The sequence below is a fragment of the Oncorhynchus mykiss genome, chromosome 6, assembly GCF_057628025.1.
Source record: "Oncorhynchus mykiss isolate SJ-2025 chromosome 6, ASM5762802v1, whole genome shotgun sequence".
Taxonomy (NCBI): domain Eukaryota; kingdom Metazoa; phylum Chordata; class Actinopteri; order Salmoniformes; family Salmonidae; genus Oncorhynchus; species Oncorhynchus mykiss.
The window spans coordinates 64,779,846-64,794,110 of record NC_143027.1 but is presented as its reverse complement, the minus strand read 5'-3'; the positions used below and the strand labels follow the sequence as shown (position 1 = coordinate 64,794,110).

Here is a 14,265-nt window from a genome sequence, read left to right as displayed (position 1 = left end):
ATGACACAAATATTAATTTTCACAAAGTCTGCTGCCTCAGTTTGTATGATGGCAATTTGCATATACTCCAGAATGTTATGAAGAGTGATCAGATGAATTTCAATTAATTGCAGTCCCTCTTTGCCATGCAAATGAACGGAATCCCCAAATCCCCAACCCCCAAACATTTCCACTGCATTTCATCCCTGCCACAAAAGGACCAGCTGACGTCATGTCAGTGATTCTCTCGTTAACACAGGTGTGAGTGTTGACAAGGCTGGAGATCACTCTGTCATGCGTGTAAGTGTAATTGCATCTGCACGCACAGTGAGGCGAAGACTTTTGGGAGGATGGCCTGGTGTCAAGAAGGGCAGCAAAGAAGCCACTTCTCTCCAGGAAAAACATCAAGGACAGACTGATATTCTGCAAAAGGTACAGGGATTGGAATGCTGAGGACTGGGGTAAAGTCATTTTCTCTGATGAATCCCCTTTCCGATTGTTTGGGGCATCTGGAAAAAAGCTTGTCCGGAGAAGACAAGGTGAGCGCTACCATCAGTCCTGTGTCATGCCAACAGTAAAGCATCCTGAGACCATTTATGTGTGGGGTTGCTTCTCAGCCAAGGGAGTGGGCTCACTCACAATTTTGCCAAAGAACACAGCCATGAATAAAGAATGGTACCAACACATCCTCAGAGAGCAACTTCTCCCAACCATCCAGGAACAATTTGGTGACGAACAATGCATTTTCCAGCATGATGGAGCACTTGCCATGAGGCAAACGTGATAACTAAGTGGCTCAGGGAACAAAACATTGATATTTTGGGTCCATGGCCAGGAAACTTCCCAGACCTTAATCACTTTGAGAACTTGTGGTCAATCCTCATGAGGTGGGTGGACAAACAAAAACCCACAAATTCTGACAAACTCCAAGCATTGATTATGCAAGAATGGGCTGCCATCAGACAGGATGTGGCCCAGAAGTTAATTGACAGCATGCCTGAGCGGATTGCAGTGGTCTTGAAAAAGAAGGGTCAACACTGCAAATATTGACTCTTGTATCAACTTCATGTAATTGTCAATAAAAGCCTTTGACACTTATGAACTGTTTGTAATTATACTTCAGTATTCCACAGTAACATTTGACAAAAATATCTAAAGACACTGAAGCAGCTAACTGTGTAAATTAATATTTGTGTCATTCTCAAAACTTTTGGCCACGACTGTATAGTTAAAGTGACTATGCATCTCTGATAAACAGAGAGTAGCAGCAGCGTTAAAAGAGTGGTTGGGGGGGCACACAATGCAAATAGTCCGGGTAGCCATTTGTTTACCTGTTCATGAGTCTTATGGCTTGGGGATAAAAACTGTTGCCATGCGGTAGTAGAGAGAATAGTCTATGACTGAGGTGGCTGGGGTCTTTGACAATTTTTAGGGCCTTCCTCTGACACCGCCTGGTGTAGAGGTCCTGGATGGCATGCAGCTTAGTCCCAGTGATGTACTGGGCCGTACGCACTACCCTCTGTAGTGCCTTGCAGTCTGAGGCTGAGCAATTGCCGTACCAGACAGTGATGCAACTAGTCAGGATGCTCTCGATGTTGCAGCTGTAGAACCTTTTGAGGATCTCTGGACCCATGCCAAATCTTTTTAGTTTCCTGATGGGGAATAGGCTTTGTCGTGCCCTCTTCACGACTGTCTTGGTGTGTTTGGACCATTGTAGTTTGTTATTGATGTGGACACCAAGGAACTTGAAGCTCTCAAAATGCTCCACTACAGCCCTGTCAATGAGAATGGGGGCGTGCTCGGTCCTCCTTTTCCTGTAGTCCACAATCATCTCCTTAGTCTTGGTTACGTTGAGGGATAGGTTGTTATTCTGGCACCCCCCGGCCAGGTCTCTGAACTCCTCCCTATAGGCTGTCTCATCGTTGTCTGTGATCAGGCACTGTTGTGTCGTCTGCAAACTTAATGATGGTGTTGGAGTCGTGCCTGGCCATGCAGTCGTGGGTGAACAGGGAGTACAGGAGGGGACTGAGCAAGCACGCAGATGTGTTGCTACCTACCCTCACCACCTGGGGGCAGACTATCAGGAAGTCCAGGATCCAGTTGCAGAGGGAGGTGTTTAGTCCCAGCTTAGTGATGAGCTTTGAGGGCACTATGGTGTTGAACGCTGAGCTGTAGTCAGTGAATAGCATTCTCACATAAGTGTTCCTTTTGTCCAGGTGGGAAAGAGCAGTGTGGAGTGCAATAGAGATTTCATCATCTGTGGATCTGCTTGGGCGGTATGCAAATTGGAGTGGGTCTAGGGTTTCTGGGATAATGGTGTTGATGTGAGCCATTACCAACCTTTCAAAGCACTTCATGGCTACGGACGTGAGTGCTACGGGTCTGTAGTTATTTAGGCAGGTTGCCTTTGTGATCTTGGGCACAGGGACTATGGTGGTCTGCTTGAAACATGTTGGTATTACAGACTCAATCAGGGACATGTTGAAAATGTCAGTGAAGACATCTGCCAGCTGGTCAGCACATGGCCGGAGCACAAGTCCTGGTAATCCGTCTGGCCCCGCAGCCTTGTGTATGTTGACCTGTTAAAGGTCTTTCTACCTTATACATCAAACTTGACAGTATATTAACTATAGGCTATCTAACTATCCAAAGTTTATTGACTTGATTATTCCTGTCATTCTTAGCTTAGCTAAATGGTATAGTCGTTGTGTGTTCTCAATGGACATTCGGTGCTTTCGTAAATTCGCTCTGGCTATCTACTCCGTTTTCAGAGCACTCTCATCTGAGTGTACCAGAGCGCAGAATAATTAATTTACGAGCGCTCAACATCCGTTAAATTGTTTCCAGCAGCACAGTTAGTCACCAACGCCCTGGTTAACACGAAAACTGCTTAAACAGCTCTGCTAGGGCGAGTAAAATGGCCAGAGTGGTCTCATTTGTGTCTGGAAGTAGCTAGCAAGCTAACCAACGTTAGCTTGGGTGCTTGACTGCCGTTGTAAGGCCAGAATGCTCAAATCAACCCTACTCCTCGCCCCGAACGTACCGTGCGTGCCGAGAGCGAAACAGTCTGAATTTACCCAGAGGGTTTTTCGTTTTTCATGGAATAGAAACACCATAATATTAATCAAATGAATTAAGAAAGTACCAGTCAAAAGTTTGGACACACCTACTCATTACAGGATTTTTCTATATTTTTACTGTTTTCTACATTGTAGAATAATAGTGAAGACATCACAAATATGAAATAACACATATGGAATCAGTTGAGAACAAATTCTTAATTACAAGGACAGCCTACTCCTTCCTCCCGGTTGGGGAATTGAACCCTGGTCTCCCACCAGATGCCCTCTGGTGGTCAAACTAGCACTAACTTGCATTAACACAAAAAATGTCTGACAATTAAATGACGTGCCAAAGAATGCTGCGGTAGTGCCGCAGTATGACACAACTTTTAAAGGAGCAACCACTGTAGCGACATACCCAAGAAGACTCGAGGCTGTAATCTCTGCCAAGGATGCTTCTACAATGTACTGAGTAAAGGGTCTGAATACTTATATAAATGTGATATCAGTTGTTTTCTTTTTATACATTTGCAAAATGTATAAAAAAACTGTTTTTGCTTTGTCATTATGGGGTATTGTGTGTAGATATATATATATATATTTTTTAAAATCTATATATTTTAGAATAAGGCTGTAACGTAACAAAATGTGGATAAAGCCAAGGGGTGTGAATACTTTCCGAATGCACAGTATATTATATTTTTTTATTGTAGAGAGAACAGAATATTTATCATACTTACGTTGGTGCGGCTGGCTCATCATCTTCGTCACGAGGGGAGAGAAGAAGGGAAAGAGCACAAAAACAATGGAATATTAGACAACATGGTCGTCCCTCAGAAGTGTCCAACACACTGCTCCCATATTTTCTTTCAAATGTTGTTGACATCTTAACTGTAATTAAATATCAAATGGCTTCAATTACATGATTGTTGCATGACTAGCAGTTTAAAAAGCAGTCACGTCACATCACGTCAGTGTGAAGTATTACACATTTGCAACTGATGTTAACATTCTTCGAGTTCCCTTGTGGATCCCACGGTATGGGTATTTTGCATGGGTTGTTTCCAAGTTCCATTTGTCATTACAGAATAACGAAGTTCTAGGAATAAAGTTGACTATTTAAGGTATCTAGGTGTGCATTTTTAATTTGACTGAGTCTGACAATAAAAGCTCTGAGTTGTGTAAGCAGGCTTTACGTGGACATGTTTTATTGGAATAGCGTTTTTGGTGTAGAGTTGAATTGCACAGCAGCATGCAGTGTGAGTGGGCATTGCACATTAGAGTGATTAGCTAGTTAGTAATTTTTTTTGACCATACACACGAGAAAGAATGGGTCAGTAGGTCAGTATAGTAAACATGGAGAGTGAAAGTGTGTTCAGTAGCATGCAACCAGAGATGTGGGGCACGTATTCATAAACCATTTCAGAGTAGAAGTGCGGATGTAGGATCAGTTTCCTTTTTAGATTTAGATAATCCGTAAGGTTATATAGAGGGGGGGGGGGGGGGGGAATTGATCCTAGATCAGCACTAAACTATTGAGATGATTTATGAATATGGCCCAGAGAGCAGCAGCATGCCATTGGCAGTTAAATGGGGGTATGGTGGTTACAATGTGAGACGGGACAGAATGGCTGCATGTGAGACAGTTTTGGGGACAGAGGGGGCTAATCTGTTCGTGCGTTCCCAATCCTTTTTCCACCCTTACACTACCATCTGAGTTCACTCACAACTAGCCCCTGGGTGCAGAGATATCCAGTCGGGCAAAGATAATGTTTAGAATATGTGATTCAAGTTATGAAATTGCAAACAAACAAAAACACTGACTTTTACAGTGTGGAGAATATTAAGAGTATAGCCAGGGTAATATCAATGTATTCAGCAAGTTATTATTGTATGCAAATGGATTGATATGCTCTGCATTACATTTTTACAGTTTAGTCATTTAGAAGATGCGTTAATTCAGAGTGACTTTTCACCTAGTCAGCTCGGGGATTCGAACCAGCGACCTTTTGGTGACTGGCTCGACGCTCTGAACCGCTAGGCGACTCGCCATCCTACATTTAGCATAATGTCATTTTTCCTGGTTGTTTCCTAATGATCCCACACAGTAAAAGAAAGTGGAACCCTCACACGGTTATTTAAAAATGTTTTTGCTCTTTAAAAAATGTCAACCTTTGCTTTGGATCACTTGGGAGTGCATTATCAGTGCTGATACTGTCGTGGAAATTTGGAATCAAATACTTCTCAGATACCCGGAGCTTGTGAATTCAAATAGACTTTATTACAAACAGTAACAAAGCCGAGCAATTCCATGGAAGAACTGACTCTTCATTCTTAGTAATTGGCTTTTATACAGTCTTACCCATAACATTGTCACTCCACTTTATGAATCTTGTTGTCTTGCTGAGTTTCCATTCTCTTATTGGCTCAGACATTGACACATAAATTCTATTGGTGGCATGACATGCCCACTCCTACTGGTGCTTATAACTGATTAGCTAATGTTCCTGTCCAAAGGTCTTCACAAGTTCAGGCCGATGTTGTCTATGTATGATTAACCCATGTGCATGTCCAGTAGCCTTCACAAGATCAGATATGGCCCAGACCAGTCACGTCTTGTTGGTCTACCTTGCCTCATCCACACGGATTCTGGGGGGGTCAAAATCAAAAGTAACAGTCAGTATCTGGTGTGACCACCAGCTGCATTAAGTACTGCAGTGCATCTCCTCCTCATGGACTGCACCAGATTTGCCCGTTCTTGCTGTGAGATGTTACTCCCCTCTTCCACCAAGGCACCTGCAAGTTCCCAGACATTTCTGTGGGAATGGCCCTAGCCCTCACCCTCCAATCCAACAGGTCCCAGACGTGCTCAATGGGATTGAGATCCGGGCTCTTCGCTGGCCAGAACACTGACATTCCTGTCTTGCAGGAAATCACGCACAGAACGAGCAGTATGGCTGGTGGCATTGTCATGCTGGAGGGTCATGTCAGGATAAGCCTGCAGGTAGGGTACCACATGAGGGAGGAGGATGTCTTCCCTGTAACGCACAGCATTGAGATTGCCTGCAATGACAACTAGCACAGTTGTCATTGATGATGTGACACACCGCCCCAAACCATGACGGACCCTCCACCTCCAAATCGATCCCGCTATAGAGTGCACGCCTGAGTGTAACGCTCATTCCTTCGACGATAAACGCAAATCCGACCATCACCCCCGGTGAGACAAAACCGCAACTCGTCAGTGAGGTGCACTTTTTGCTAGTCCTGTCTGGTCCAGAAACGGTGGGTTTGTGCCCATAGGCGACGTTGTTGCCGGTGATGTCTGGTGAGGACCTGCCTTTACAACAGGCCTACAAGCCCTCAGTCCAGCCTCTCGCAGCCTATTGCAGACAGTCTTAGGAGGGAGGGATTGTAGGAGGGATTGTGCGTTCCTGGTGTAACTGAGGCAGTTGTTGTTGCCATCCTGTACTTGTCCCGCAGGTGTGATATTCAGATGTACCGATCCTGTGTGCAGGTGTTGTTACACGTGGTCTGCCACTGCGAGGACGATCAGCTGTCCGCTCTGTCTCCCTGTAGCGCTGTCTTAGGCGTCTCACAGTACGAACATTGCAATTTATTTCCCTGGCCACATCTGCAGGCCTCATGCCTCCTTGCAGCATGCCTAAGGCACGTTCACGCAGATGAGCAGGGACCCTGGGCATCTTTCTTTTGGTGTTTTTCAGAGTCATTAGAAAGGCCTCTTTAGTGTCCTAAGTTTTCATAACTGAGTTTATAACAAAGCTCTTGAGGATAGAGGATACTAAAAGGAGATTTCAGAGCTGGCTAGTAGCATAAGTGATGCAGTGTGCTGCATCTCTGATTCGGTTGATATGACCATGGCAGATAATCTACCTTCATCTACACGTTGGGGGGCCAAAAAAGTATCAACCTCTGTTCTACACCAAAGCACGTTCTCTCTCTCTCCCCCTCCTGTACATAAGCCCTTGCCAAACTAGAGGCCTTGCCTACTACGGGTGCAGGAGATTGGTTGGTATTTCTCAAAGCACTACACTTTCTTCACACTGTGCACAAAGCAAATGCTTACTTTATTGGTGACTTTGCATAATTTCTGTTTAATCGTGTACTGCAGTGTAACACATTTACTGACATATTTAACGCTGGAAGGATCATACAGTGCATACACAATTCAGACTTCAGAAATAGAAGTATGCATAATTTATCTTTTTAATCTACCCTGTTTTCTTTTTCTGATATACTGTAGATGCTATCATTGCCTTGAGGAACCTAGAGTGCATCCTCATTTGTGTGGGGTGGTTTGAGTGATTTACCACTCCTATATAAGACAAGTGAAAAAGACTTGTATAAAATGTATACAGCTATAAACAAGACATAGCAGTGCATTTCAGTAGGCTGTTAGCAATATATGTTTTAAACATCAGAGACCACCACCTATACAGGAGAAAACATGTCAAACTGCATTGGCCCCTCTAAATGGAGATGAATACGAATGGAATATATACATAATTTCAACATATATATTGTCTATGCAAAGATGCCAAACAACTTGTAGTCAAATAATCTGATAAACGGGTGTTGACATGGTCGTCTGGATGGACTGTAGTAGAAACGGATCAAATAAAAAAATAATTCTCTGAAAACATGCAAGATCTCTCACTTACCAACCGTTTAGATAATGATGCCATTTGGAGAGAGGGGGAAAGAAGTCATATTAACCAATTAATTCATATCTTCCTGATATCCTGAATAAAGTTGATAGAACCAAAGGCGGGTGAAGCCTCAACGACCTTTTTGGCTTTGAGTCTACACTCAAATGCTTAAACCTTTGTTTGACTTTGACACTTTTGAATCTAGCTTTAACAGTTTATATTATTGTATGTTATCAAGTGGTTATGCCATTAGGACAGATATTACTCTGTAAAAGTAGTAACTAGTTACCAGCGTAGGCTACTTTGAGAATCATTTACCTGTGGGTGTGACGTGCTTTGATTGGAGTAGGGAACACGGATTTTTGATTCTCTACTTTAAGCCCTCAGCCATAGGCAGAACTTGTAGGACAAAGACAAAATAACACATCAAACTTCCCCTGACTTCCTGTCTCAAATTATTGTCAATGAAATGAATTGATCAGTTCTCCAGACGGGTGATAAAATGGTCCCTGGTTATCATCATTAGCGAGACCGCAACGGCACTTCAACTCTTTAATTTAAAAGGTTAGCTGTGGACCCCCTCCTGGTTTACTAATGTGGAGCATCTCTAAAGGTCATATTATTATGCAGCTAATGTGTGGCGCTGCGCTGTGTGACAGCCAGCGGTGTCTCTGTCTCCCTTCTCAGTACTGACGGAGCATCCAGGGAGCGTGTCCCCCGACAGAGGTCAATTATTCACAGTGGGTCTCCGCTGCTACTGCTAACACAGCAGAGTCAGCGTCATGAATATTCAGCACCATGTTTATAGCCTCCGCAACATGTTCACTTGGTAACAGTGTAATTAATGTGTGTGCTGATAGTAGAGGAACCCTGTTTGAATTGGTTCTTGATGGCTGTTGAACTTCTAGCCGAGTGCAGCCCCATAATCAGATATTTGAATCATTGTTTAACTGGAGTGAGAATGTCTTTGTATTGTTCTAGGAACAGCAGCCTATTTCCTGGGTCATAATTCCCTCTTCCTCCCTGATTTTACCCCATGGCCACAAGTACTGCTTGAATCAGTACATACTCCCTGCCGCTGTTAGCATGTTGCTCTCTTTAAGTTGAGATCGATAGCCCCTTTTCCTGTTAAGGTATAGTACTGTACAGTCATTTCAATGACAGCATCCAGTAACGCTGACCAGTATAATATTCAAACAGGCCTGACGATGACAACATGGCGAGAGGTTGTCTGTCTCCCCAAAGAGATACAATATAATACTATATTTAACGTTGTCTTACCGTCCAACACATCATCTGGCCTCTTGCGTTTTTCATACACTACGATGATGACCACCAGGATGATGATCTCCGCTAGCACCCCCAGGAAGGGCCAGAGGGGTGCCAGGTGGCTGCGCACTCGCAGGATGGACGACATGGACTTGGTGCCAATGTGGTTGGTAGCATTGCACTGGTATTCACCAGGGTCCGAGGTGCGGTTCAGGTTGACGATGTTCAGCTCTGTGTAGTTGTCTTTGTTGGTGATGAAGAAGCGGCCAGAGGAGTTATCGATTTCCTAGAGGAGGGTAAATTAGCATATCAATGATTTATATGTTACAGACAATTTTATGATCACATTCCAGACAGTTATCACAGTAGTTTAGCACACCGGTTCGCAAACTAGGGTCCATGCGGGGTCACCTGATATGAAAATGGGGTCGTGGGAGAATTTTAAAAATCCTGGGGGGGAAAAAAATGTATGGACCAAATAAAATATGGATATTATAATATCATCTTTGTATCTCAAAATATTTTTTTGATGTGGTTAACCTTAATCTAAATGAAAATGATTGAATTCTAAAATTCAACCAGAGAGCCCCCTTAGATCATGGGAAAAGGCTGCACTTGACTGTTGCACTTGAATCATTCCCACGGTGAATGACTAGGCCCGCTACGCTATGAAACCACACACTATTGCAGAGACTCTGATATTACCGGCTACAATTGATATGGTGAAAACAATGTGTGGGGAGGCAGAGGCACAGAAACTCACATCAATACCTTTGTCAGATAACACTGCTAAAGATGTTATGCTTTTGCTAGTAATCAAGAGAAAACTGACTGTACAACTCAAAAACTTCCCAGCTAATGCTCTCTAAATGGACGCTAGCTGTGAGGGCCGAGATGCCCATGGATGAGTTTTGTTGGCTATACATGTCAGGTGATGCTATTCACGAGGACATATTGTTCTGCCTCACGATTCCCAAGCATGAAACGGCACAGGGGATGTTCAGTGTGCTGCGTAGCTATATCGACGAAAAACAGACAGGCCTCTGCCCTCTAGTTATGAATGTGTCTCCCTCTGCCATATGGACGCATTGTATTATACACCGAGAGCAACTGATTACAATAGAGCTGAACGCAGAACTCGGAGATACTGTATACTGCAGCAGGTAACTGATTGTAAACTATACTGAACAAAAATATAAACACAACATGCAACAATTTCAAGGATTTTACTGAGTTACAGTTCATATAAGGAAATCAGTCAATTGAATCTATGGATTTTACATGACTGGGCAGTGGTGCAGCCATGGGTGGGCCTGGGAGGGCATAGGCAATCAGAATACGTTTTTCCACACTAAAGGGCTTTAATACAGACAGAAATACTCCTCAGTTTCATCAGCTGTCTGGGTGGTTGGTCTCAGATGATCCCGCAGGTGAAGAAGCTGGATGTGGAGGTCCTGGGCTGGCGTGGTTGCATGCGGTCTGCAGTTGTGAGGCCGGTTGAGCGTACTACCAAATTATCTAAAATGATGTTGGAGGTGGCTTTTGGTAGAGAAATTAACATTAAATTATCTGGCAGCAGCTCTGGTGGACATTCCTGCAGTCAGCACGCCAATTGTATGCTCTCTCAAAACATGAGACATCTGTGGCAAAACTGCACATTTAAGAGTGGCCTTTTATTGTCCCCAGCACAAGGTGCACCTGTGTAATGATAGTGTTGTTTAATCAATTTATTGATATGCCTCACCTGTCAGGTAGATGGATTATCTTGGCATTTGAGAGAAATACGCTTTTTGTGCATCTGGACACTTTCTGGGGTCTTTTATTTCACCTCATAAACATTGGACCAACACTTTACATGTTGTGTTTATATTTTTGTTCAGTATACATCAAACCACATCCACCATGTGGAGATATGGGATCAGAGCCTGACAGGGTTCTATTTCACACTGAGGCTTTGTGGTTAGAAAGATTTTTGCATTGAGAGGTTGTCATTCACAACTGTTGTCATTCACAAAAAAAAATGACATGGTTGACTTTGTGTAATGAAAATAAAATGTGTCTCCTTTGCATATGTAACAGACGTATTTTGGAAACTGACCAAACTGAACACAAGCATGCAGGGGAAATACAAAATCCTTCTACAGATGAGTGACCGAATCAGTGGATTCAGAGGAAAGAATTCTTATTGGAGAGAGAGTCTTTCAAAAGCAAACCATGCAAACAGCATCAGTAAGTGTACCACACGAGTGATGACTGCTCACCTCCAAAGCTTGGAAGAGCACTTTGCGACCTACTTCCTAATCCGTTTGACTGTGATCCTGGCTCAGTTGACATGCCGGTGTGAAATCGAACAGCTGATTGAACTGTCTTGTGACCAAATGCATTCACGGGTCACTACGGAGGAGTTTTGGTTTCCGACTCAAAGGGAATAATACCCTACCGTCTCCCTCTGAGCATTAATGCCGCGTTCAAAACAACTGGGAAAATCTCTGACTTCCGACTTCAGTGCGTTCAAGAAAACTGTGAACTCTAAAAATGAGCTCCGACTGGGAAAAATTATTTTGAACTGTCATTCAACTGGGAATTTGAACTCTCGGGCAACTCGGGCCTCTTTCTTGAGCTCTGACTTTCCAACCTGAACATCACTGACTTCATGATTTGACCTCGTATTTTTCAGAGTTCCCAGTCGATTTGAAAGCACCGTCAATGCTCTCGTCTGCATTATAACCAAATATTGATCCAGGTTGGATGTGATAGCAGAGATGAGGTGCGCACTGTCGACCACGCCCCCTGACTTTGAGAAGCTCCGCCACGACATTCATCAAGCACACCCATTTCATTAGTGGTGGTGAGATAAGATACTTTATGCCAGAATCATTTTCAATTGACTGCCATAGCCCCAAATAAAAAAGTAAACAATTGGCTTTGATATCTGATAATGTTCAGATATCAAAATGGGGTCGTGGGTTAAGAAAGTTTGAGAACCCCTGATCTAGCATTATATAGAGCCAAGGAAGAGGACACGTACCATGTAGTTTGAGCCATCCAGTTTACGCCATGTCCAGATGGGAAAGGGGTAGCCCACAGACTTACAGTACAACAGAGCACTCTGCCCCTCGTTCTTATTGTCACTGCGCTTGTGGCCCGTGATCTCAGGTGCCGCTAAAACAAGGGGAAAAGGGAGTGAAATGCATTTGAATAAAAATTCTAAATTTTATGCAATTTTATTTGTGTCAAAGGTGTTCTTCATCGGCTTCTCTAAATAACAAGACGTCAGAATATAGTTAAATCTGTCGGGACCTATTTTGATTATGGTAACTCACATTAGGATGTACATGAAAGTGATGGTAAATTAAGAAAGGATTTGGGTAATTGTTACATGATTTAGCTGTGAGGCACTGACTTCCCTGGAGATGGACCTACACTGGAATCAGTGCTTTATCACCACAGTGATCGAGGCAGGGACACATTTAGCTGTTTTATTCAATTGCCAAGTTTCTTTAAAAGGTAGAGCTCATGGTTTGCTTCGGCTTACTTCCAAGTCTGCCTTTTGAAGGTGTAGGCCTACATATCTTGCAGAGTTTCAGTTCATAGACGCCAGTCAACAAATGACTGACAGATTTTCTCAAAGGTGAAATTCTCCAACCCAGCAACACCCTGGGTTTTCAGACAGAATCGTCTGTTTAATTCGGCTCTGGAGCCGGGGAGAAAACTGCCACAGCCTTTTGCTAATCCTTGAAATTACGGTAATTCCTTCCATGCAATTAAGCAGGATCAGTGGAGAAGCTGGCCTGGTGCTGCAGCGTTTTCTGCAGCACGCGGTGGCTGTTGTCGTGGAGGATGATTGAGCAGCAGTGGCTTGAGCTCAAAGTGACATCATCCTTCCTACTGTAACTATGGTGAACACGTGCTCTCTGGCTAGTGGGGGAGGGGCCACGTTTATCTCCGTCTTCGTTATCCCCAGCTCACTTCCACTGTGACGGACTGACAGCATGGAGACTGACTGCCCTCTGAGTGGCGCCAAAACAGGCAGAAATCTTCCATTTCACACCCCCAGCAGCTTGTGTGATTATTGAGCTACAGTGCTGCTGTGTGGATGTGTCTGTCTGCCTGTGAGTCAGAAATATATTGAAAAGAGGCAACTTCTGGTGGCCTATCTGGAAGAGGCGATTAGGTCCCATTTCGATTTACTGTTTTTGATACCTCCCATCTCCACTGAATTTAAAGAGCATTTGAGCTCAAAGTTGATGATCGTGTGGAGTGGAACTAACCTTCCACGAAGTTGCATTATTTTCCATGTGACGCATAGAGCCCCGAGTTGATTATCCCTTGCATACCATGGTTATAATTTAACACATTTACTGCTAGAAATGTGTTAATTTTCAAGAAGAAATGTGTTCAACATCCACTGAAACAGGTAGCAAGTTTACTAACCGAACCATCAGTCCTAGCTTGCTATTATGAAAATTGAATTAAACAATGCCAATAATGTTTTCAATTCGACTTTTGTTTTCAAAAGCAGCTCAAACATAGAACATGTAAGTACTATAGCCATTGAATTCTACTCTGCTGATATATTGTACTTTATAGAGAAATAATGCACGCTCTAGAATGCCCTTCAAGCCAATCAGAAACAAGTATTCAACAATGCCATGGTATAAAGAATTATATGACACATTATCCTGTAGGCCTGTACTGTGCGGTTGATTTTTTTAAAAATATGCAAAAAAATCTAGATCTGTAAAATTCATCATTGATTTGATTAAATCAACAGGGCGTGTGGCATTATCTCTTTAAAAAATGCATGGGTAGCAAGGCAAAAAATCGGAAATATAAAAATACAAAAGATAATTGGGATGCGCAAAATATGCATGCTCAGGACAGCAGCTTATTGTATCATCGTAGATAACAAAGTCCTGCCATTACAAATGGCTGGGAGCGGATTCTGAACCTTAATCCCACACCACCATCACACAAGCCTCCATCTGTTGCCTGCTCTGAGCTGAGAGCTGGAGAGATGGGAGCGCCAAGGACACTGCAGCCGGGGGGAGCTGGGGGGAGCTCAGAGCTCAGCTGCCAGGAGCAGAGAGCACACAGGCTCGGCCCCTCTACCATGCTTAATGTATGGGACCTGGTGGTACGACCGAGTATGGGTTTAATGGTATGGGACTCAGTGCCATTGTATAAGGCAGGGCAAGACTAATTGGATGCAATTGGTCAGAACTATCATGTATTTCTGCTTAGAATGGTCATTCTCTGTAGTTTTTATTGAGTCTATTCCTCAA

General features: G+C 43.4%; 1 protein-coding gene across 6 annotated transcripts in view; it reads right to left on the bottom strand.

Annotated features, from left to right (window-relative positions):
* LOC110526349 (neuroplastin) overlaps positions 1-14,265 on the bottom strand; it is a 64,418-nt gene that overhangs the window by 8,342 nt on the left and 41,811 nt on the right. For 4 of the 6 annotated variants that reach the window (XM_021607240.3, XM_021607243.3, XM_090238558.1 and 1 more), the window contains 3 exons: positions 12,009-12,142; positions 8,993-9,266; positions 3,782-3,803 (listed from right to left, as the gene is read on the bottom strand). In XM_021607240.3, coding sequence (XP_021462915.2) covers positions 3,782-3,803; positions 8,993-9,266; positions 12,009-12,142 — 430 coding nt within the window. Of the gene's footprint in view, positions 1-3,781; positions 3,804-7,111; positions 9,267-12,008; positions 12,143-14,265 lie in introns of those variants that run through there. The other 2 variants (XM_090238556.1, XM_090238557.1) reach the window with 1 other exon arrangement.